Raw genomic sequence first — 25,563 nt, 5'->3', positions numbered from 1 at the left:
GAGAGGGGCGGAGGAATCGAACTCGGGTCGGCCATGTTGGCTGCATGCAAGGCAGACGCCCTACCCACTGTGCTATCGCTCCAGCCATATCGAATATGTAACGGGGAGCTTGCCAGGCTCTGCTGTGCGGGCGAGATACTCTCAGTAGCTTGCCGGGCTCTCTGAGAGGGGCAGAGGAATCGAACTTGGGTCGGCCATGTTGGCTGCGTGCAAGGCAAACGCCCTACCCGCTGTGCTATCGCTCCAGCCCTTGTTTTACTTTAAAATATAGAAATACATAAAATATACAGTCTCATGGACACACTTATATGTAAATATACATATTTGAAAGTCACTGCTGAAAATTTTAACTGATGGATATGAAATAAAACAGGAAAATGTGGATATCACTGCTTTTAAAATAAAAGAAAAAGAATTCTAAGAAATTCAGACTGATAATTCAAAAGTAATGTATCTGTGTATATGTATGGGTGTGTACGGGGGGGTGACATAGAAGTTAAAGATGAAAGAAAACAAAATATTGTTGTTATTTCAGGGTGAAAATTTTCTCTTCTTTTTAATATGCATGAAGGAAGGTGGCTCATAACAGAGGTCAAGGCAGTGAGTTAGGCTACCTCAGTTTGGAAAGTGAATTCTTGCCTATGGCCTTTAGTTGCTACTAAATCCCTCTATGGACTTACTACTTTGCAGACATCTGGGTCAGCCCTTAGAGTCAAATTCAGCAGGAGTGGGATCAAACCTAGGAATTTGCATTTCAACTAAGCTTTTAAAAAATGGTCTATGCTGCCCATACATCTCGTGGTTCATGTGCACACATTGAGCCAGTGTTTTAAGGAAGGGCTTGAAGAGAAAAGGAAATTGCCGATGACAGTCTTCTGTGAGACAGGAGAGCAGAAGAGAAGAGTTCCGAGTGGGGGAGGCCAAAGAGGAGGGAAATTAGAACAGGGCATTAACGCAGAGGAATGCAGAGATGAGTATCAGCCATTGGTCGTGGGGGCATGAACTTCTGTGCTGATGAACACAAGCAGAAAGAGAAGACTAGCTGGTTTAGCCCTGCAAAAAGTTTCACTAGCACAATCTTTACTACAGGTTGTAACTGTGACATGGGAAGTGGTTTAGTTTAACGGAAGAGGAAGAGACTCAGTGTTACTGAAGAGGAGAAGAAAAATGCTTGTGACCACATTTCAGTTTTGGCCCCTTTTTTTTCTCTCTGGCTGAACTGTATGTGCCTGAGTTATTCACACATCGATCACAGCTCGTTCCTCTTTTTAAAGTCTTTTCTCTGACACTCTACAGAAGTAGTTTCAGTTTCATAAGGTGGTCTGTGTGAGTGTATGAGTGCATGTGCGTGTGCGTGTGCGTGTGCGTGTGCGTGTACGTGTGTGTGTGTGTGTGTGTGTGTGTGTGTGTGTGTACGTGTCTGTTCTGAGCCAAGGATGATTGTGGAAGCACAGTCCAATGTGTCTACTTCTCTGGCAGCTCCAGAGGAGACCTGGTTTTATAGTTCTGCACTCGTGTTTACCATTTGATCTGCTTGATGGAGGACATAAGCTACACAAACCTACTTCCTGTGAGAGTAAGGAGTCCCCAGCAGCAACCCTTCTTCTTACTATGACTTTGACTGTGCTTTCCTCTAAGCCCCAGCACATTCCATATCCATAATATGTCTTGATGTTTGCAAACATCCCGTGGAAGCATGACTGAGTGCTTCACCTTATTTCAAAAGTGTTACTCAGGAGCAGAGTTTGGGAGCCTTTAGACTGTCATCACCACTCTGTCCCAGTACTGGCTACATGCCAGCAGTTGTAAGTACTGCATTTGGCTTTATATAATTTAGATCTCTCTCCTTGCTCTGAAATTAGACATCCTGGCTTCCTCCACAGAACTACTTCTTTTTTTCCCTTATACAGATGGCTCTATAACATTCACCTTCATGCACTTCAACTTGCAGCCTACTTTGTATATTTTTCATAATTTTGTTTGGTGATGAAACTTTCTATATAGATTATAAATTCCTGGACCAGATAGATAGTGCAGAAGGCAAGATCCCAGACTTGTATGCATCTCACTGGGGTTTGTGCCTCGGCTGCACATATGGTCTCCTGAGCACTTCCAGAAGTTATCCTTGAGCATAGAGCAAGCCCTGAGCACTGCTGGTTTTCAGCTAGTCTCCCTCCACCCCCCCACACCAAATACTATCTATTTCTGGGTTAAACTTTTTCTTCTTCATACCAATTCTACTGCCTAACATGGCAGTTTTGCAAAGTAAGTGATTAAATTTGTTGATTGATTGACATGAAGATATGTGTTAGGGCTGCTAGGTTTGTTATGACAGAAAATCAAGCAGCCTCAGCTCAGACTAGGAACTGCCTATCCAATACAAGAAATTTGGCTTAATACTGAGAAATTCCTTTAATTATGATGACACTCAAAATTAATTTAATATTTCAAACTGCATTTTTAGTTGTATACATAATTGTTATTATTCTGAGCAGTATTATATCTATATGCTTAGTAGTTCATGCAAGAAACTGAAACTAGTAGTTTTATGGCCAAATCAAGCTCCTTAAAAGTTTTGTCAGTGGGAGTGGTATTTTCCAGACACTGCTCAAAGTGCTGTACTCAACTGAATCAGAGGATTAATGGGAAGGTCCTACTGTCCTGGGAACCACCAGGGTCATAAATTGGTGGTACTCAAGGGTGACCTGGACGTTTTTTGGGGGGTAATAGTGGGGGATGCATGTGGTATCAGGGATTAAACTGGGGTCCTTCGTAAGCAAACTATGCATCATTGGTCTTTGTGTGATCTCCCTGGCCCCACCAAACTTATTTTTAGTTGTCTTCTTTCAGTCTTCTATTGACTATATCTCAGATGCAATATATACTTCTATCCTCACTAGGTCATGTACAAATGTAGTTCTGACCTACGAGCAGCCCTGAGTTCATCCTACACCAGGCTGGGACTCCTTGGAAAGGGTTTTTCCTGGGTTCTTGGTCACTGTGCTTCCACAATGATAAATTGAACATCCAATTTATAGTTGATTTTTTTCAGTTGGGTTCCAAATCCCTCTTTCTCTGTCACCACCAAATATATTCCAAATCAAATGGGAACCATGAATTGTATTTCACTGCCATATCTTAAGAATTTATTTTAGTTTAAAGAAGTCCCATTCCCCTTGTCCGACCCCCCACCCCATGATGCGTCTTGTTGAAGCACATCTGCTTGCTGTACTAGGGTTTCTCAGACTAGATGAGAGACCTAAAGGCCTAAAAAGATTTAGGCAAGAAGATTTCATAGATAGTACTATAGATTTCATAGAGTAATCATTTAGTAGGTAGAGTAGTTCTGATTGTTTAAACTTATGTAATGTTTAGATTAGTCGCTGAGATATAGTAGGGACAGTTTGATGACTTCTTTTAGGTAGTTAAAAATCTCTTTTATGATCAGCAAGCAATCTACGAGGCTGCATCTAGGGACAACTACTTTATTATCATATTTTACCTAACACTCTTACTTTCCATTGACGATCCTTAACAAAATCTACTATTTTTAGAGTTTATAAACTTTATTCAAAATATATTAGCTAGAATTACTGTGTAAAGGAGAACTTTCTTGGGACTGCAGAGATAGTACAATGGTTAAGGTATTACCTGCCTTGCATGTAACCACCCCCAGTTCAATTCCTTACACTATACATGATCCCCTGAGCATTGCCAGAAATGATTCTTAAGCACAGAGCCAGGGGTAAGCAATGAGCATTGTGAAGTGTGGCCCAACTTCCCTCCTCCCAGAAAGAAGAGCTTCCCACATCAATTTTAGTTATTCTTAAATATAATCCAAATGGAAATATTGGGTAGCACTGCACTGTCATCATGTTGTTCATCGATTTGCTCGAGCGGGCACCAGTAATGTCTCACAACAAATTGTGAGGCTTGTTTCTGTTTTCGGCATGTTGAATACGCCACAGGGAGCTTGCCAGGCGTTGCCATGTGGGCGAGATACTCTCAGTAGCTTGCCGGGCTCTCTAAGAGGGGCAGAGGAATTGAACCGGGGTCAGCTGTGTACAAAGCAAACACTCTACCCGCTGTGCTATGTCTACAGCCTGGAAATATAGGTAGATGCTTTTAATTTAATTACCAACTTTTAGAAAAAGAATTTAGGGTAGAACTGTGCTCAATAGTAATAAATGAGCTCTGATTTCTTTGTCATTTTCTGGTTTTGGAGTGTCAGAGATTTATGGCCTTTAATATAGTCTTATAGTGATTTTTCTTTTTCACACTAATTAGTCCAACCAGTTAGGCCAGTTATGGTCCTTTTGATTTGCTCTGGACTTTCCAACTTGACTTTACTACCCTTCAGAAGATTTTGTATTTCCCGCAGGACTTCTTTCCCAAGCTTGCCTTCTCCATTCCTGTAGTTGGTCATTTCAGAAGCCCTAGTTCCACAAAGGAAGAATGGATTGAGATACTATAACATGACTCTAGGGTTACTCATTGCTAATGGAATATTGTTTTATTTTGACCTTCTAAATGGGCTAGCCTATACAATATATTCAAATTATTTTTTAAATCATGGCTATACTTATTGTTCTAATTCTAATTTTACATTTTAGGGTTTTTCTTAATTATTTTTATGTACAGTTCTTTCTATTTCCCCTTACACTGGTTTTTAATAACTTTAATGTTATTATTTAGTCATTGTAATGTTATTTCAAAATAAATAGCAATAAAATATATCTCACCAAAGAAAGACAAAGTGCTAAGTTTTAAGCTCCGTTACTAAGCTCCGTTAAAATAATTATTTTTGAGTGATTATTTTATTACTTTTATATGTAATTTAATTAGTTTCTTTTCTTTTATTTATATTTTTAAAATTTTTATTAGCGAAACACCATGAGGTACAGTTGTGGACTTACAAGTTTTTGTGCTTGGGTTTCAGTTATACAATGATCAAGTACCCATCCCTCCAACCAGTGCCCATTCTCTACCACCAATGATTCCAGTATCCCTCCCACCCCCATCCCCTCCACCCCACCCCAACTCTGTGGCAGAGCATTCCCTTTTGTTCTCTCTCTCCTTTTGGGTGCTGTACAATTTAATTAGTTTCTTAACTATATTTTTAGGGCTGATGTTTCTTTTTTGTTTTTATACTACTGTATCACTGTCATCCCATTATTCATCGATTTGCTCAAGCAGGCACCAGAAACGCCTGCATTTGTCCTAGCCCTGAGATTTTAGCAGCCTCTCTTTACTCATCCTTCCCAACGGTGCCACATTGGAGGCTCTTTCAGGGTCAGGGGAATGAGACACATCATTGTTACTGTTTTTGGCATATCGAATATGCCACGGGAGCTTGCCAGGCTCTGCTTTGAGCGCAGGATATCCTCAATAGCTTGCCAGGTTTTCCAAGAATGAGACCTAGACTATAAGAGGTCTAGAAGCATAAGCGGCCGGGCACTTCCAGGAGCTTTGTTTTATAGTCTCTGGATCTTGGTCGTTGATGGGATTTCATGGCTCAGGGAGCAGTTTGTGGGTGTAACTGCCTAGTTACTGGAAAATGGGGGATCTGGGTGGAGGAGGCCCAGTCCTGATCCGAGCAGGCTTGGAGATCTCAGCCCCGGGACCTGCACACCTGGGGTCCTCTGCCAGTTCCTTCATGCGTGAGGCTTGTCTGAGCGTTTGGAGAGTGGCCTTGAGCATGGCTATGACTGGGTACCGGAGGTCTTGTTTTTATATAATATCTATATTTTGGATATGTAAACAATTCCATGTCATAGAAGGTAAAAGCTATACACAAACACGTTTCTATTTCATCCTGATATTCTCCACTTGCAGCCTCTTGTACCACTCAATAGTAGTCAATTTTTTTTGTGGGAGTACTGCTATTTATTCAGCCACTGATTAGCTGATTGAATGGGCATGAACTCCACCTTACTTTTTTTTTCCATTTTTTATAATTTTATTTATTGAATCACCATGAGAGCAGTTACCAAACTTTTGGGTCTAAGTCTCATACAATGAAACACCCGTACCTTCACCAGTGCCCATTCTCCACCACCAAAAATTCCAGTATACCCCCATCCCACACCCTCCCCCTGCCTGTGGGGCAGATGATTTCCAGATTACTCTCTCTCTACTTTGATCACATTCACTATTTCGACACCAGACCCACCATTATTTGAGATTTTACCCCAACACTCAGATCTGCTGAAAAGGCAACAATAGACTATTTGTGTTCTATTGCTAGTTATGAATAACATATGATGTCGTGTGGCTGCAGTAGGGCCATGTGGTTTTGAAATTCCGAAATTTTAACACTTAAATCTGGAGGGATTTCTGCCAAAAGCCACTGGGTTTAGAGATCTGCTCCCGAGTCTCTGGGATCATGGTCATTGAGCAGCTTGATGAGGAGCCAGAGAGGCCGTTCGTGGGCGATGATGTGGGGTCTCGTTGGAGTGGGGAGGACAGGCCCGGCTCCCCCCCGCCATCCCGTGAGGCCCAACAAGTTTCGTCACTGCGGGCCCAAGTCTGACTGTCCAATGGCCTCTGGAGAATGACAGCCACCAAGTCGCCAAGAGGGAGCAGGCGGAGAGACAGCACCCTTTCCTCCCTGGGGTGGCCCAGCGACAATAACCTACTGCGGGGTCCGGACACATTTCTGCCAAAAGCCGCTGGGTTTCGAGATTTGTTTCTGAGTCTCTGGGATCAAGGCCGTTGAGCAGCTTGATGAGGAGCCAGAGAGGCCATTTGTGGGCGATGACTTGGGGTCTCGTTGGGGTGGAGAGTACAGGCCCGGCTCCACCCGCCCCCATATCCCGTGAAGCCCAACAAGTTTCGTCACTGTGGGCCCAAGCCTGACTGTCCAATGGCCTCTGGAGGATGACAGTCAGCAAGTCGCCAAGAGGGAGCAGGCGGAGGGACAACACCCTTTCCTCCCTGGGGTGGCCCGGCGACAGTAACGTAGAGTCCGGATGCATTTCTGCCAAAAGCCACTGGGTTTTGAGATTTGTTTCTGAGTCTCTGGGATCATGGCCGTTAAGCAGCTTGATCAGGAGCCAGAGAGGCCATTTGTGGGCGATGACTTGGGGTCTCATTGGGGTTGGGAGGACAAGCCCGGCTCCAACCCCATCCCGTGAGGCCCTGTGTGTCTCATCACTGGGGGCCCAAATGTGACTATCCAGTGGCCTCAGACGGATGGCGGCCACTGGGCCGCCAGGGGAGACAGGCCAAGGCACGAAACCTATTCCCACCTGGGTTGGCCCAGCACCGGCAGCCTACTGCAGAGACCAGACGCATTTCTACCTAAAGCCTCTGGGTTCCGAGATTCCTTTCTGAGTCTCTGGGATCATGGCCATTAAGCAGTTCAATCAGGAACCAAAGAGGCCTTGCCTCCAATTATATAGCTGAGCCGGAGGTGGTTTGTGGGTGTGTTTCCCAGATACCTAACTTTTGGCCGTTTACTTTCTTGGTAAACTTTGCCCCAAGTTTTTGGGGTCTGGCCAAAGTCACAGCAGCAATTTTGGGATATCTGGAAGTCTGAAGGCGCCATGAGGCTGCTGATGCACTCGCCTCACAGGTACAGATTGACCTGCTGGCGGCACCATACCCCTGTCAATTTTTATATAATTATTTTTTATTATTTTTTACAGCATTTTTTTCTTTTCATTTTTTTTTAAATCACATCTGATGGTGCTCAGGTCTAACTCAGACTCTAACAATGCTTAGGGATCATTGTTATTGGGGTTTGGAGGGCCATATATGGTGCCAGGGATTAAACTCAGGTCAACCATGTGCAAGTCAAGAATCTTACACTTACTAAACTGTCTCTCTAGCTTCTTCTTACAGTATTTCTTTGTACAAATATAATCAAATATGTTCTTGTAGCCTAAGATACATTTACTCCTTTTCCACAGGTATCATACTAGACATATTTTTTGGGGGGGAATCTCACATTGTCATTTAAAAGTATCTTCTGTAAAATGCACCATATCAATATGCTAGTGAATATATTGATTAGTGAATAATGAGAAACATTAATTTTATGGTCACCTAGTTCTCTGTCGTAGGAGGTGCCATAGTTTATTCAACAAAGGACTGGAACTTGATAGGTCATACTTTATTCTATGTGTCTCCTATTGGTAAACATTTGATATGTTTTACGTGCTTGGGGTTTTATTTTTTTGAGTTGTTCAGGATGCCTGGGGTATTCTTAGCAATTGTTGATCTACCTGACTGGTAGTTCAAAGCCAGGGCCCAATGGTGTGGTGCTGCTCAACCTTTGGTGTCAAGGATTACGTGAGCCACATTGGTAGTGCTGGTTTAGAGGGTTCTCCATGGCAACATCTGGCAGAAAGCAGGGGTATCCATCTCTGCACCTGCTAATGCTTGGGGGACAATGTCATGCTGGGAATTTAACTAGAGTTGGACCGTGGAAGGCATGTAATTTAGTCCCTGTACTATCTCTCCAACCTGTTTCATGTATTTTTGTTTTTGAAAATTTATTTTTATTAAATTACTATGATTTACAAAGTTGTTTATAATAGAGTTCCTTCAGGTGTATGATGTTCTAACACCAATCCCAATACCAGTGTGCCCGTCCATCTACTAATGTCCCCAGGTTTTAACCTGTCCCCTTGGCAGGCATATAATAAATTTATTTCATATTGCTTGTTCCAACAAAAATTAAAATAATAGCAAATGGAATTATAAGAAAATATGCCATTAATGTAAATTTGTTATAATTGATTACTATAGGTAAAGGTAAAGGTAAAGGCCCTCCCGTTGATCGTCGATTTGCTCGAGCGGGCCCAGTAACGTCTCCATTGGAGACTTTGTTGTTACTGTGTCTGGCATATCGAATACTCTCGGTAGCTTGCCGGGCTCTCCGAGAGGGGCGGAGGAATCGAACTCGGGTCGGCCATGTTGGCCGCTTGTAAGGCGAACGCCCTACCCGCTGTGCTATGGCTCCAGCGGGTTTACTATATGTTTAAAAAAACCTATATAAATAAATTCAAATAATGTCTATTCTCATATACATAAATAACTTTTCAACACTGACATCTAAAATATGTTGTATTAAATTTTATTTTGTATTGGATCTTACTATGGTAATTCTCATGCCCTTCCTGTCATAGATGTAACATTTTAATAAAATAAATTCTGTACTAATATATTTTAGAGTTTACATGAAATAGATTGGACCAAGAATGTAAAATTCAATAAGAGCGAAGAGAACCAAGAAAATTTAAAGAGGAAATTCTGAATAGGACTATAAAAGTGTTTTGTCCTAAGAAAGGGAATACTGGTTTTATATGAGAAAATTTGATATTAATATTATAGGTATACCTAAGAATCTGCATCAGTAAGTAAAAGATTACAATAAAATACCTGTGGATATAAAAAATGACCAGGCATAGAATATTCAATATAAATGAGATGTTAATTTATTAATGTAAATGTATAAACTCCCTTAGCAAGCTAGGAGTAAACACACTTTTTTAAAACATGTATTTTTTATTTTATTAAATCACCATGAGATACAGTTACAAGCTTTCATGTTTGAATTACAATCATACCATGATCAAACATTCACCCATCCACCAGTGCACATTCCTCACCACCAATCTCCCCAGTATACCCCCCCTTTTCCACCCTCCCCCTGCCTCCATGGCAGACAATATTCCCCATACTCTCTCTCTGAGCCCACACGGCAGAGCCTGGCAAGCTACCTGTGACGTATTGGATAAGTCAATCACAGCAGCAAGTTTTACAATGTTACTGGACCTGCTCGAGCAAATCGATGAACAACCGGAGGACAGTGATACAGTGATACTCTCTCTCTACTTTTGGACTTTATAGTTTGCAATACAAATACCAAGAGATTATCGTGTTTGGTCCTTTATCTACTTTAAGCACATATCTCCCATCCCAATCGATGCTTCCAACCATCATTGATCATTAGTGATTCCTTCTCTATTCCAGCTGCCTGATGGCATGAGGCAGGCTTCCAACTATGAAGTTCCTCTTCCTGATCCTTAACACATCTTTTTTAATCTAGTAAGTAGAGGGTGAGTATGAGCTCCATGAGGGCATGCGATACTCAATGCCATATGCTAGGAAGCTTGTACCATCCACTACTTTAATGCTTCTTAAAAACTGGACTCAGGGCTATGAGTTCCCTAAACTGTTGTCTGTCTATGAAGCTCTGTATCATTCCTTCAAATATGAATGGTAATCTAGCTGGGTAGAGTATTCTTGGTGAGGTGTCCATTTTGCTGAGTTTTTGTATTACACCCCTCCATTCTTTTCTGGCTAGTAGAGTCTCATTTGGTACATCTGCTATAAAACTTAGGAGCTTTCTTTCTTCTTCTTCTTTTTTAATTAATTAATTTATTGAATCACCGTGAGAAAAGTTAAAAAGCTTTCAGGTTTAAGTCTCGGTCATACAATGATCAAACACCCATCCCTTCACCAGGGCATATTGTCCACCACCAAGAACCCCAATATATTCCCTCCCACCTCTCCCAATGCCCGTGAGGCAGATGATTTCCTCTTAACTCTCTCTCTACTTTGATTACATTCATTTTTTCAACAAAAGATGCACCATTATTATTTGGAATTTTCCCCCCAACAATCACACCTGCTGAAAAGGCATTGTGAAATAATTTGTTTTCTATTGTTATTGTTATGAAGACCATATGATGTTGTGAAGCTGCGATAGCGGCCACGCAATTTTGGATTTCTGATATTTTACTAATTAAGTCTGGAGGGATTTCTGCCAAAAGCCACATAGTTACGAGATTGGTTTGTGTATGCCATGGCCGTGCTGGAGAGCCGCTCATGGGGGGCAACTCTTGGCCTCAGCAGGGTGGGAAGGATGTGCCGATTCTGCCCCCCCCCCCCCCATCGCATGAGGCAGCAGTTGCCCTGTCACCAACGGCTCATACCTGGCTGTCCAATAAGCTCTGAGGTGGCGGCCACCTTGCTGCCGGGGTGGGGGGTGGGGGGGACAGGGGGGTGAGGCGGAAGAGACAGACACTTTTTCCAGGAGCTTTCTTTTGAATGGAAGTTGCTTTTTAAAAAATCTTGTGGCTCTCCATATTCTTTCTTTCTCTCTCTCTCTCTCTCTCTCTCTCTCTCTCTCTCTCTCTCTTTCTCTCTCTCTCTCTCAGAATGACCTTTGGTTATTCTGAGCACAATGTGTCTTAAAGTTTTCCTAGTTGAATCTATTTTTGCTGGGACCTCACGAACCTCTTGCATTTGGTCACCTATATTCTAAAACTTTGGGAAATTCTTAACTGTGATTTCTTTAACTACTGGTGCTTCATCAAATTCATTTTCCTGGTCCTCAAAGACCTCAATGTTTCTTTTTTTTACCTCAATGTTTCTTATACTCTTCCTCTTGAGCTTCCGCCACAGCCCTCTGGTGTGCCAGTCATTTCTTTTCAGACTTTTTTTTTCTATCATCTGTTGCTTTCAAGAGGTTTCCTTCATTTTATCTTGAAACTTCTCAATCTTTCCTTCAACTGTTGTTATTCTGCATCTGAGGGTTTCTAATGATTTTTTTTTAAATATCACCAACCATCCTATTCATTTCTGCCACTTTCTAATTGTAGTTTTCTTGTTTCAGCTCTCATACGTTCGTGTGCTTTGCTGGCTATCTGTACCATTGTTCCTTTGAGCTCACTAAAAATCCTCACCGTGGTGTCACTAAAATAATTTTCTGAGGACCTAGAGAGATGTTTGGTGTGGTTTGTGCTATCCGTGTTTTTGGCCTCACTTGTTGACTGTGATAGGTTTCTCTGTTTATCCCCATTGGTGTTCTAGTGTTCCTGTTGTGCTGGAGTGAGTCTTTGCAGTTAGACACCCTGGAAGACTGAAGAATTAGGCTTGGGGTTGCTCTTTCGCCTCTCTGCCTATCTTCATTAAAGGACAGGAAGTACAACTGCGAGCAGTCTGTAATTTGCTAAGTCATATACACAGTTGCATGCTTCAGGAACCACGGTGTAGGTCCGTTAATTCGGCAGAGACTGGGTGTGGAGGCTGCTGCAACCTAGCGAGAAGGAAGAGGTTCTGCCTCCCACTCGCAACCTAGCGAGAAGGAAGGGGTTCTGCCTCCCACTCCGAGGTAGGGCCAGTCGGAGATTGATCTCACCTGGCAGGGTGGAGCAGCAGGTAGAAGTTCAGGAACTGTGAAGCTGTGATGTGTGCTCGTTAATATCTGCTTCACTTTTTTGGGGGGGGGGTCCCACCCAGCAATGCTCAGGGGTTAAGTCGTGGCTGTGCACTCAGGAATTACTCCTGGCGGTGTTTGGGGGACCATGTGGGATACCAGGGATCGAACCCGGGTTGGCCACGTGCAAGGCAAACACCCTACCTGCTGTACTATCACTCTGGCCCCTCTGCTTCATGTTTTTGCACTAATACATAATATGCCTCAATGACAACTTTGTGAATAAATCATTTCCTATTTGTGTATTTATGCTCTTAGACTTCTAGAAGTGTTTTCTTTGTTCAAATAGTAAATACAGCTATGATCTGGATCCTCCTCTAAAAGAGTTATAGTTCTAATAGCAATGTCTGATGTCTTTTTTTTCCCCTCTGCTGCATCCCTGATAGATTATCTTGTGAACATATTTTATTTTTGGCTGTTTGACTGGGTGAAGTGGAACAAAATTGTACTTAGGGGGAAAATAGGTACCTTCTCAGTAGTGCTCAAGGGCCTGGGAGCTATTTTCACCTGGTCCCTGAGATGCAAGTCCTGACTTTCGGGTGCTTGGGCCAGAGATGCTGCAGCCACCATCTCTAGTAGCTTTTCATTTTTTTTTTTTTTTTGCTTTTTGGGTCACACCCAGCGATGCACAGGGATTATTCCTGGCTCTGCACTCAGGGATTACCCCTGGTGGTGCTCAGGGGACCACATGGGATGCTGGGAATCGAACCCGGGTTGACCATGTGCAAGGCAAATGCCCTACCCACTGTGCTATCGCCCCAGCCCCCGTAGTGTCTCAATTTAATTGAGTTGTTTCTTCTGATAAGTGAACTAGTTCTTGAAACAGCGGGTATCCTTATCTTAGTCCTGACTTTGCTGGGACTCTCTAGTGTTTTGTCCTCAAAAGAGGACTGAAGTGAAGTGGGGCTGAAGTGACAGTGACTATGCGTGTGTTTATGTGTGTGCCTGTGCTTATGTGCTCGTGTGTATGTAAACACGAGTTAGGAGAGAATTCATTAATTTTTATTTTAGTGAGTATTTTTAGTACATCAGTCATAGAGACTGAATTTTGTCCTATTTCTTTTCAGTGTCAAAGGAAAGTAGAATAAGCTTTTCTTATATATATCTAGTATTTTAATAATAAATTTCTAATATTGAATCACCCTGTGACCTGGGCATAAACACTATATAATCTTATGCTATTAAGTATATAAGACAGTGTTTTATTTAGAATATTTTCCTCAATGTGTTAGTGAGATTGGGATCTGCTTTTCTTTGGATGCAGTCTTACTCATTTTATGTCCCTTTAAGATTTACTTCATAAAACTAATTTGGGATTTTTCCTTTATGTTCTGCGTGTACATTTTAAGTAACGTTGAAATAATCTGTTCTCTAAATCTTTGTTATAGTTCCCTTGTGAAACATTCTGCCTAGCATTCTTTTTCTTGGGGAAGGAGAGCTGGAATGACTGAGAGTTTCTTTGACAGTGTTGCAGTTCTACACTGATCCTCACTGTGAATCCTGAAGGTATCAAGTAAGGGGAAGTAGAAGCAATGTACCATGGGTAGAGAATATTTCCCAAGGTAAGTGATGTTATAGGATAGATTGATGAATAGTCACACGTAGAATTGGAGAGATAGAGAGGGGAATGATATTGATGGGTGGGAAAACCGTGTTGAGAGGCTCAGCTTAGGAGAGATTGTTCGCTTCTTCACAAAGTCTTTTCATCAGGGCCAGAGAGATAACATAGTACGGAACATGCATTGCATGTAGTTGTCTCCTGTCAATGTAGGCACCACCTATGACCTCCCCAGCACCTCAGATGTGTCGCCCATCAAACAAAAGCAAGAGCAAGAAAACAAAAACAAAAAACAATTTCTTCTGATTTTGTGTTCTAATGTCTCCTTGAGAGAGTCCCTTAAACATAGCTGGAAAGGCAGAGGGAATTTCCCATTGTTCACTGAATTTCTTGGTAGCCTTTGTGGGGAGGTCCTCCACGTTCCCTCATCTGAGGAAACGTGGATTTATAGAGTAAGTAATAACGTCTCCAAATTCTCACTGTTTGTACATATCAAGAACTAGTTTTAGCAACATGCCCTATGATTCGTAGTATTAAAACCTAAAGGTCATAGACATTTCTTTGATTTTCTCTTTCCACCAGGGGCCTTGGAACATCCCCACCGTAGCTCAGATGTTCCATGATGAAGTAGCGTTGCTATAGAAAAAATGGCAGACAGGGGTGAGGAGCCCAGGACAGATTCTTCCAGGTGCTTGAGGCACTGTGTCCCTTCCTTCCCCTTGCTTCCTGACTCGGCTTACTCAGCTCTCTGTGTGTGGGCCTTCAAGAAGCGGAGTGAAGTGTGGGTGGTGTCTCCTGCACTCAGCCCATTCACAACACAGCCCACAAGTAGGATATGCTAGTCAGGGTGTGGGAGTTCTTCAGTGAGAAGGTCATGGCCTCTGCAACTATAGGCTGATTGCCCTGATCAGCAGCAAGGAGATTGCTTGGGACTGTTGTGATTAACCTGGAATCACTCCCCCCCCACCCTTTGGAGCCAGAGGGAAGATGTTGAGGAGGTGGGAGTTCAAAGACTCTGCTGAGTGAGTGGTCTGTGTCCTGAGAGAAACTTTGGTTGTCCTGTGGAAAGTGGCCGCCCTTTACCTTCTACACAAGAGCTGTGAACCACTCCCGGCCTCTGGTTTTCAGCTGCACCTGATGGAGCAGGCTCAGTTAGGCTGGGAGGAGCAGGAGGAGGCGGTGTTAAGAAATAACTTGAGGGTCTTTGGGAAGATTTTTCACTGTATCCTAGCATCCCACCAACCCTCTACCTGCCAACTGATTCCCTTCCCCAGCGCTGCACCCACACATCTGCATCATGGCCAACCAGACCAGCCCTATCCACAACTCTTGAGTAAGGGGAGAAAAACATAAGGTAGATCCTTTTAAAAACTTTCAATGATTTCTAGATATGGGTCAGGCTCTGGAAGTTCTTCCTGGGAGCGCAGCAGATTTTGAGGATCACACCCTGATGCATGTCCATGGGAGCCGGGCCGGCCCCGCAGGTGTTATAGACTTTCCATGTTCTCTTCCCAATGGAGCTTCCTAGAGAATGGGTGATAGTCACTCCCAGTGATGCTCAGGGGTTACTCCTGGCTACTCTACACTCAGGGATAACTCCAAGTAGTGCTTGGGGACCCTATGGGGTGCTGGGGATCAAACCTGGGTTGGCTGTACACAAGGCAAGAGCCCTACTGGCTGTACTGTCACTTGGGCCCCCAGAAAGCAAGTCTTGACTGGAAATTATCTTTTGGGATGGGGCTCCAACTTTCAATCTCACGTCTCCAGAGCCTGACTCAGACTTTCAGGCGAATGGAAAGATGGAGGGCAGGAGGCAGGGACATCAGATAGTCAGAGCTGATAATAAGTTGAGGAACTACCCAATTCATTTTCCAAGGCCAGGTCATTGAGGTCCACTGTCCCCTGTATTTCTAATTTTCACGGGGTGCCCCCTACCCCACACAAGAAAGCATTCTTCTCATCACTGATTAGACCAGATTAGAAAGACTAAGTCAGAATTCAAACAAGTTTTGGTTCAGAGAAAGGAGATATAAGAAAGGAGAGGACCCCATTCAGGGAAAGGTTTGGGTTAAGTGCTGTTTGTCCCCAATTTTTGTCCCCCCCACTTCCAGTTTTTAAACTCTGATGTCAAAGTCTCTTGGTTACTGTCTCTTTGGATTTCCAGTCAAATGTTCCTGACCGTTGAGGTCTGAAAACCTTAAAGTTTCTCTCATATTCATCAGCAGGATGAAGTCACGGAACCCAGTGAACCACACTGGTAACAAGACGTTGGGGCATCACACAGATGCCCTGGAGTTTATCAGATAAAAGATGATTTTTTTAAAAAAAAGTATATAAGAATGGAATTTAAAAGCAGTTGATTGGCTAATAATACTCTCAATACCAGAATACCTCTAACCACAATTTTGTTTATTTTTTTAATGTGTCACCGTAATGGTTCTTTTTTTGTGGCTTGCCTTGTGCAGTTTGTGTACTTGTTGAGAGCTTTATCTGACTGTGTTTTTGCTGAACTTGTTTTTTCCGAGACCCTCTATGCTCATAGATTCAGTTTCACCTTGCCACCTGCAATCCGGCAGTTTCAGCGGCAGAAGAGGTCACAGAAACCTCTTATAGCATCCCTGGGCAGAAGCATGCACCGTTTTTCCTTCTTGCTCTGGGCGCTGGCACTGAGACAGGCTTCTGGAGCTGCCATCGGTAAGTCCTGCAAGTCCAGCCTGGAGCTGGAGTGGGAGGGAGGCCAGGGGGTGGCAGAAGGACACAGGTAGAGGTGGCTGGGTGCAAACACCAACTCTATCCAAGGGAAGGAAATAAAGTTCTCCGAATCCTGTGTCTGTCTGAGAGAAAGCTGTTGAGAACTCACAGTTCTTTGGAGGTAGCAGATAAAAGAATGAGGCTGGGAATGCTTTCCTGACTCCAATAAAGTCCCAGGGAAAGAAAGGCAATAAAAAAAAGGACTCAGAAGTTGTCTTGAAGTTCATTCCTCCTCTTCCTTTCTTCACAGATTCCAGAGCTTCTACCATTATAGATGGAATTGATACTATGTCTATTGTCTGTCATGTTAAGAATCAGACTCAATTATCTGAGGTGGTGCAAATAGCTAAGAACTATAAAATGAGGCTCTTTGATGTTGCTTTCTGAACCGGCTGGGGCTAGAAATTTCTCTGAGTGTGAAGGGGCTGTAAATGCCCAGAAGGGTGGTTTTGCCAGCAAGAAAGTATTTCTCTCCAAGTCAAGTTTTCTTTGGAGGTCTTGCTTTTCTTGAAGAGTTCCCCCAAGAAACAAAAATGGTTGTTAACTAAACCTCCAGTTTTCATTTCAAAGGAAAGGATAATGTACACTCACAGAAAGCAGGCTGCTGAAAAAAATACAATAAAATACATTATATTGACTTGTCAGAAAAAAGTCCTATGTTCTTGGCAAGGAGATAACGTTTGCTTGCGAAGTAATGGTGAAGCTCTATTTCAGCCCTTTATACAAAGAGAAGAATAGCTATGTGAAATGGTGTTGTAGTCTATATGGAGGGAGGGAATGGAATGATTGCATAAACTATTATTTAAAAACCAGCTCCAGTCTCAGTGCCTTGAGGGGAAGGTTCAAGATCATTATTGGCGCAAGACTCATGCCTGCCTTTTCCCTTCCCCAGGAGATATGACAGGAAGAATATTAACAGCGGGAAACATTTCTGCAGAAGAAGGTGGTTCTGTCACCTTCCATTGCCACTTATCACACACCAATGCCAATGTGACTCAGATCCACTGGTTGCAGCAGGACCAATTCCTGGCAGTTCATCACGCTAATCTGGGGTGGCACATCCCCTCCAACTTCAGGGACCGAGTGAGCCCAGGCCCCAACCTGGACATCACCCTCCAGTCGCTGACCAAGAACGACACAGGGGAATACTTCTGCACTTTTCACACCTACCCTGATGGGATATACAAAGGGAGACTCTTTCTGGAGGTCCTACAGAACTCAGGTATGCTCTCTGGAGTAAAGTGGCTGATAATCCTCTTGCTCTGAGGGAGGAGATGCAGAACGTTGACAGAGCATGGCCTCTTACCGCTGGTGCACACACACATCACCTGGAACTTTTCCAGTGACACTGAAACTGGTGTGCTTCATAGCAAACATTTACCCATAAGAACTTTTAGAGGGGGAGTATCAGTCATGCAAATTAGAATTAGCCCCAGAGTTTATAAAAGGCTGATTAGAAGCAAAAGCAACATGTGTGCAAAGGTGTCAGTGTACAATCATTTCCAAGTGTGTGTGTGTGCGACTTCGTGATTTCTGAAAGACCACTGTTCACCTCGATACTTGAGCCAGTTCTCTGCAGGGTGAACTTACCTGTTTGCTCTTCTTTCAGTGGCTAAGCACAGCACTGTGTTCCAGATGCCATTTCTCGGAGTCTTGGCCGCACTGCTGGTGGTCATCTGCATAGCAGTTATTGTGGTGGCCGCACAGTTCACAAAGGTAAGGGTTCTGTTTACGGCACCCCATTGTTACCACTCTGGTCCTTTCTGGTATTCTGTCTCTCTGAAGAGAGACACTGATTTTTGTACCATTTCAACGTTTTCGTTCTGCCTCTTGGTTAAGTCTTTATGCTCTTCATACCTGAGTCCCAGAAAGGTGGAACCTCTACCCTTACCATCTCACTGTCACCTACAGTTCTTAGTCACTGTTCATATATTAGGATGTGGTGCTGTCAAAGTAAGCGTGATTTCTGCTTGTGTATTCAGCAACTCTCTATTTACCAGCAGTGAATTTGGTGTATTTTAGGCATCTACCCCATGATAGGACTTTTTGTTCTTGCACATTTGATACTTCACAAAATCAAATGGTAATTCTGGCTTTATCCAGCATTTTCTGAAGAATAGGTAAAGGTAAAGGTAAAGGCCCTCCCGTTGATCATCGATTTGCTCGAGTGGGCCCAGTAACGTCTCCATTGGAGACTTTGTTGTTACTGTGTTTGGCATATCGAATACGTCACGGGGAGCTTGCCAGGCTCTGCCGTGCGGGCGAGATACTCTCGGTAGCTTGCCAGGCTCTCCAAAAAATAAAATTGTAGGATGAATGGCAAGTTGGTAAAGTTGGGAAGATTGTATATTTGCTGTTATAATTCAGAGATTAAGTGGCCTAAGAATGACACAAGGATATTGAAGGCATTGAGAGATTTAGTTTAGAATTTCAGCACCTAGTATACAATTTTTGGATAAGTTTTATTGCATTCGTGGCTAGCACGTCTTCATATATTGCTTCTCCACTTTTGTTTTCCTCTTCTTCTGTCACGGTCATGGTCCTCCCGTTGTTCATCGATTTGCTCGAGCGGGCCCAGTAACGTCTCCATCATGAGACTTGTTGTTACTGTGTTTGTCATATCGAATACGTCACGGGTAGCTTGTAAAAATATTTTTTCCAAAACATGTTTTACAACACTATATTTGCATTATTGTCAGTTCCTAATATATATTAAGAACTATTATTTATTATATTCTCATAGGTATTATTTTTTATTTATCCCAGAACCTCAAAACCTGGCACTTGTTAAATATTTTTATTATATGGAGTATGGCCAAATGAATAAATAGCATTTACTAAACAAATGTCAGAAAAGCGTCCTCACTCTACCCAAGGGATGTCTGTGAGGACAGGAGAGTAGACAGCCAACCCCACCGCTGTTCTTTAGCTTCACATTCTTCAAAGAGCTGCTTTTCTTATGATATGACCCAAATGCAACTCTATAGTTTCCTTTGGTCCTTGATGTAGTAGCCCGAGGCTTTGTTTTTATACTGTTAACCATTGGAGTGTCCTTCAGGATTTGGTTGCAAACAGAGTAACTGAGAGACTTCTTTTGGGCACAGAACGTTTCTCAGATGACATTTAGATGATGAACAAGAACACACCAAAATACAAACAGTGCTTTGAGAGATAATTAGATGTTCATGCTATAAAAATGGGTTGGGTTGGTTGAGGGATGCAGTACTTTTGAACACAGTGTCTGCATGATCTACGAGAATTACCTCTTTCCTTCATATTGAGAGAAAGGTGCAACCACTTGTATGACAAAGTAATGAATGAGACAGTTTGAGGAGAGAAACCACCTCTCTCATGTGTGTACTTTTCACATGATGCCCTTGATCTATGTTCAGATCCTCATGGACTTTGGTGGTATTCCCATGTGGTGTCTTCATCCTTAATTTCTTTTTTTTTTCTTTCTAGGTGATTTTTGAGTCACACAGGGCCTTGTGCAAGTGCTATTCTGGCTCTGTGCTCAGGAGTGACCCCTGGTGGTATTCAGGAAAATTATATATTGTGCCGGGGATTCTTACTAGCTAGCTTTGTCTCCAGGGAGAGAGCAAGTTCCTTATTCACTGTATTATCTTTCCAGTGCCCATACTTTACTTTTTGACTCTTGCTTATAGGCATATTCATGGATTTTCACACTCTCTGCCTCAGCACCCCTATGCACAGCTGATCCCGACACTAACTAGAAGTGCTTCTACATTTCCCATTCTGAAAGCAGTGAGGGTGTGGAAAATTAGGCTGAAATTTGAGTAATTTTCCAACTATGTGACTCCTGGCAATTGTTATTTAGGTTAGGCATAAGAGACTTGCTTTAGAGGAGTGTCTAGAAATTTGGGAGGCTATTAGTGTTTCTTTTTAGTTTGATATCATTAAGTATTTCTTTCACGACCCATGTGCCTGCTAGCCTCTGATTTTTCGGTCTTAGCACAACTAAACCTATGAGTCAGAACTGTATAGATAGTATAATGTTTTAGATAATGTGGTGTGTGTACGTGTGTGTGTATGTGTGTGTGAACATGCATGCGTGGGCATATACATGTGCACTTGCATTTTAATCTTAAAATTGACCATCTGTTGTGAGCTCTTATTTTCCAAAGAGAAATATTAAAAAAATCCCTCCTTCAGGGGTTCATAGTTTGGAACTTGGAGAAAATAGAGGGCAAGCAAGCTCCGGATAGCACTGATTGTACAGTGAAGGGCACCAGAACTAACATACTGTAGCACACAAGAAAACTGTAACTTCTGGAGAGGTTAGAGAAGCTTCTTGAATAACGTGTTGCAGAGACAAGTCTGGAAAAATGACTAAGCTTCTTGATTTTTTTTTGTTTTGTTTTGTGACCACATTCAGCAGTGCTCAGGGATGAACTCTTGGCTCTAGGCTCAAGGATCACTCCTGGTGGGTCAGGAGACCATGTGGAGTGCTGAGTTGACTGTGTGCAAGACAAGTGCCTTACCTGATGGACTATCTCTCTAGACCCTGGAAAAATGACTAAAATTTTGAAGGAAGTATAGGGAATGAACAGGGGTGTAGCAGGTAAAAAAATAGGGGAAATATTTAGGAAACAGTGTATGGCGTTTGAGAAGTTCCAAATGAGAGCAGTTAGACATACAAGAAAGCATGACCGGTAGTCAGATTACTTAAATCAGAACTAGATTTTTCTTTGTGCAAGTGATTTCAGCTGTCTATGCCTATTAGCTCATTAAAAAATAGACATTTTGATGGAGTTGCTGTTGATGTAATCAGGTACCCAGATTATGTTCACAGTAGATTCTTAATTAACAGCATCTCTCTGGTGTTGGAGGTTTAGCTCAGAGGTCGGGGTGCTCAATGTGAGAGCATTGCAGGAGATGAATCTGGAAGAGTGTGTGACCAAGTCAAAAGTATTTTTGTGGGGAATCAATTTTCTTTGGGAACTTTGTGAAATTATGGAATTCCTTCTCATGAGAATTCAGCCTTATTTGATAGTGACCACACTTAGCTGGGCCCAGGGCACTATATGTAGTGCCAGGGATCAGAATCATGTTAGATGCATGCAACGCAAGTACTTTACCTATTGCTGTGCTATCTCTCTGTTCCCTTTTTTTTGATAGTTTTGTATAATGACTTAAAGGATTTTCCAATCCCTTGAGGTGCTTACTGGGTCTCCTAGGAGATTAAACCCTGACCATAAACGAGGAAAGTCACTGAAAGATTTAAGCAGAAGCATGGCAGGACCCTACTCTCACTTAGGAAGTTTTGGTTTTTGCCAGTACCTATGTCAGATTTGGACTAGAGTGGTAAGTGGGAGTCAGGAGATAGGAGATAATAGGAGCCAAGGAGGAGAACCAGGAGAGTGATGCCATGGCACCCAGTGAAGAACATTTCACACAGGAAGGAGTCCACAGAGTCAAATAAAGAGATAAAGGACAAAAAAGAATGGTCCTCAGTGAAGTGTCTCTGGGTTGTAAAGGAAGGAGTAAACCGTGGGCACATTGCAAATGAAGCAAGTCTTTCTTTCTTTCTTTCTTTCTTTCTTTCTTTCTTTTTAAAAATTTTATTGAATCACTGTGAGATAGTTACAAGTTTTCATGTTTGGGTTACAATCACACAATGATCAAACATCCATCCCTCCACCAGTGCACATTCCCCACCACCAATATCCCCAGTATACCTCCCCGTTTCCCACCCTCCCCCTGCTTCCATGGCAGACAACTTTCCCCGTACTCTTTCGCTACTTTGGGGGATTGTTTTGCTATATAGCTACTGAGAAGCCATCATGTTCGGTCCTTTATCTACTTTCTGAACACATCTCCCATCTGCACACATTCCAGCCATCGTTTTCTTAGTGATCTCTTCTCTAGTCCAGCTGCCTTCTCCCCTTCGAGTGTAGCAAGTGTTTTCAGCAGAATAATTAGTATTGAAATCTAGTTGGACAAGTAGAGAAACTAAGGAATAAGAAATTAGTGCTTTGTGAGAACAAAACTATGCTTCTCTGTGTGTGTGTGACATAGAGAAAGAAATCAAAGGAGATCACTATGAACATGTGTCATGCAGGGAGGCAGCTGTTTTTGTTTCATGGCCACAGCTGACAGTTTTGGGAGCTACTCTCAGCTCAGTGCTTGGGGCTGCTCCCAGCTCAGTGCTTGGGGGCTGCTCTCTATAGTTCTCAGGGGATGATGTGGTATTGAGGATCAAATATGGGGCTTCCACATGTAAAGCAAAACCATCTTTGAATGACATACTCACATTCTCACTCTGGAGTTTGTTTGTTTTTTAGAACAAGCTATGCGGAACCCATTCTGCAGGAAATGATCTCAAGAGGACGGCATCTGAACATGAGGCTTGGAACCCCAGCATTCCTTCAATCCCTGGAACCTGGGCCCCTGACAGCCCCTGCAGAGAGCAGGGGGATGAGAACTATGCTGATCTACACGACTACTTCAACGTCCTGAGTTACAGAAGCCTGGGGAACTCCAGCTTCCTGGTAGAGACTAGTTAACTCCCAGAGGGATCTCCTGGGACATGCCCGCCTGTCTTTGCTGTCACAAATGGGTTCCTAAGTGTCTGCACTCTTTGTCACTACTGCCCATCTGCACATTCCGTGGAAGGGTACATATGCATGCATGCACGTGTGTGCCTGTCAATAGCACGCACTTCTCTCTTTTCAAGTTCCCTTCCCCTTCATTTCAACACACCAGGGGTGAGTAACCTGGAGCTGGATCATGAATACATCGTTCAGAAAAACTCGATCTTGTTTGGAATTGGGCAGTTTGAGCAGATTTCATTGCTTCGAGAAAAGCATTTCTCCAAATAGCACTAGAGAGGGCTTGAGGCTCCAGAGTTTTGTGGTGGGTATTGACGATGGTGCGATGGCTGTGCAAGGCTCATGCCATTTCCCACAGTCGTTGTCACCAACAATCAGCACTCCATTTTAGGACAGTTTTAGGAATAAAGTGTGGTGTCGGTGGGGTGTTAGCCTGGGATTTGAGGATGACTATTTTGTGGTGATGACTCTTTCAGAACAGTCAGTAAAGTGCAGCCACGCTGAGATGAGAAAAGAATGAAGTGATAAAAGTATAAGATCTAGGTCTTTGATTAGTTTCCATTGGGATGGCGGGGGCAGTCAGGTAGGCTTTTATTTATGGTGACCACGGGCCTGGCAGGACAGGTGGTGCTCAGGAAGAGTGAACAGTGAGGGTGGTGTGGTGAGAGCAGCTTTTGTCTACAGTGTGTTGTAACTGAAGTTGAGAGATGAGGCCCTTTTAGGAAGAACTAAGCACCAAGGGTGTCAATGAGACTTTGGACTTGATTCTCTGGGAAAAATGCAGGAATGCTTTCCTAGATATTGTTGTTGCCCAGACATGGACCTATATAGAACCCTACCTTAAAACTGATTTTCTGTTAAATTCAGTTTCTCTGATGTGTCAGGAGAAGTCTACACAAATGGGGGCATCTCCAATCACACAGTTTCTTGTTAGCCTTGGGCCATGCTATACTTTTTCTCTATAAATTCATGCTAAACCTTTGAAAAAAGAATTTTTCCCACCAGGGTTTGGGGAGATAGGGCTGGAATTCGTGTTTTACATTTGCCAGGAATACTGGGATCAATTTCAGGCACCTCATTTTCAATCCCAGGTACCTACTTCATGTCCCCCCTCCACGTGTGACCCCCAAAACTACCCCCCAAATCTTTCCCAACAAAAGGGAAATCTTGATTATGATAATCAGGAATTTTTCAAACGGCAAAAGAAAGGTTTAGAGCAGAGCAGCTTTGAGCTAGCTGCTCTGAATCCTTAAACTGTTCGTCAGTTTTCGGATGGTATCTGAGCTGCTCATTTCTGGATTCAGGTTTCCACCCTCCCTCTGCCTCTCTGAGAGGAACTGAGGGAGGAGGTGGATTTGAAGACGGCTGATAGGCTCCATGGGCAATGGTACTGATAACACGTGAAACAGGGCTGTCTTTTGTTAATGGTTCAAGTAAATTACTGCCCTGCTCTCTAAAAATTAGGCTGCTTGAGGAAGGAGACAACTCGTTTACTATTACTCATTATAAACTTTTAAGTTTTTCAATTTTTCTACTAAACAGATGATGCAGTTAAAGTAGATAAGATATACAATACTATTCTTTTTCATTGCTGCTCACAGAATTTTTCTTGTAAAACAAATGCAATCTAACTGGGAGTAGTACACAATCATGACTTGGTAATGAACTAAAATGTGATGATGTAATGGGGTGGTTTTTATTTGGAGGTGATGCAATTAGGCTCAAGCTGGACTGAGAGTCAGATTTTATTTAACGTCGTCATGGATCTTGGTCCATACATGTGGTGCTATTTGGATTGTTATAAATGTATAAAAGGTCCCATAGATGTTGTCAATGGGTCAGGTTACTAAAGAGAAACTGAATTTCACAGAAAATCAATTTTAAAGTAGAGTTCATTGAATGAGATTTTGTTTGGTGAATCAGAGAAGTCACGGTCACGGTCTTCCCGTTGTTCATCGATTTGCTCGAGCGGGTCCAGTAATGTCTCCATCATGAGACTTGTTGTTGCTGTTTTTGGCATATTGAGTACGTCACGGGTAGCTTGCCAGGCTCTGCCATGCGGGCGAGATACTCTCGGTAGCTTGCTGGACTCTCCGAGAGGGGCAGAGGAATCGAACTCGAGTCCGCCATGTTGGCTGCATGCAAGGCAAACGCCTTTCCACTGTGCTATCGCTCCAGCCCCAGAGAAGTCAATTCTGTAAAAAGCTAAATTCTGAGAGATGTACATGGTCTGGTAGGGCATTCACCCTCCACAAGTAGCTACTGAGTGTGTGTGATGTGGTTAGTCTTACTTGATATGAGCTGGAAGTGAAAGATATACACCAGATTTGATGTTCTTAATATTTAAGACTGCAAATGTTCTAATCAGTCATTTAAATACTTTTTCTTATCAAAATGATATGTTGGAATAAATAAAATGTACTATAATTGACTTCACCTCTTGCTTTTAA

The 25,563-nt window shown here is 42.8% G+C and overlaps 1 protein-coding gene across 1 annotated transcript in view; it reads left to right on the top strand.

Moving 5' to 3' along the window:
- Nucleotides 1–23,068, top strand: part of TIGIT (T cell immunoreceptor with Ig and ITIM domains) — a 32,359-nt gene extending 9,291 nt beyond the window's left edge. The window contains exons 2-5 of the mRNA XM_056109134.1: nt 16,256–16,484; nt 17,434–17,763; nt 18,151–18,257; nt 22,847–23,068. Of these exons, the coding sequence (XP_055965109.1) occupies nt 16,256–16,484; nt 17,434–17,763; nt 18,151–18,257; nt 22,847–23,068 (888 nt within the window). The remainder of the gene's footprint in view (nt 1–16,255; nt 16,485–17,433; nt 17,764–18,150; nt 18,258–22,846) is intronic.
- The last annotated feature ends 2,495 nt before the right edge of the window (nt 23,069–25,563 follow it).

This window comes from Sorex fumeus, unplaced genomic scaffold (assembly GCF_029834395.1).
Source record: "Sorex fumeus unplaced genomic scaffold, SorFum_2.1 ptg000265l, whole genome shotgun sequence".
NCBI classification, from domain to species: Eukaryota; Metazoa; Chordata; class Mammalia; order Eulipotyphla; family Soricidae; genus Sorex; species Sorex fumeus.
Note: the sequence above shows the minus strand (reverse complement) of the source record. Positions and strands in the feature narration are given on the sequence as shown.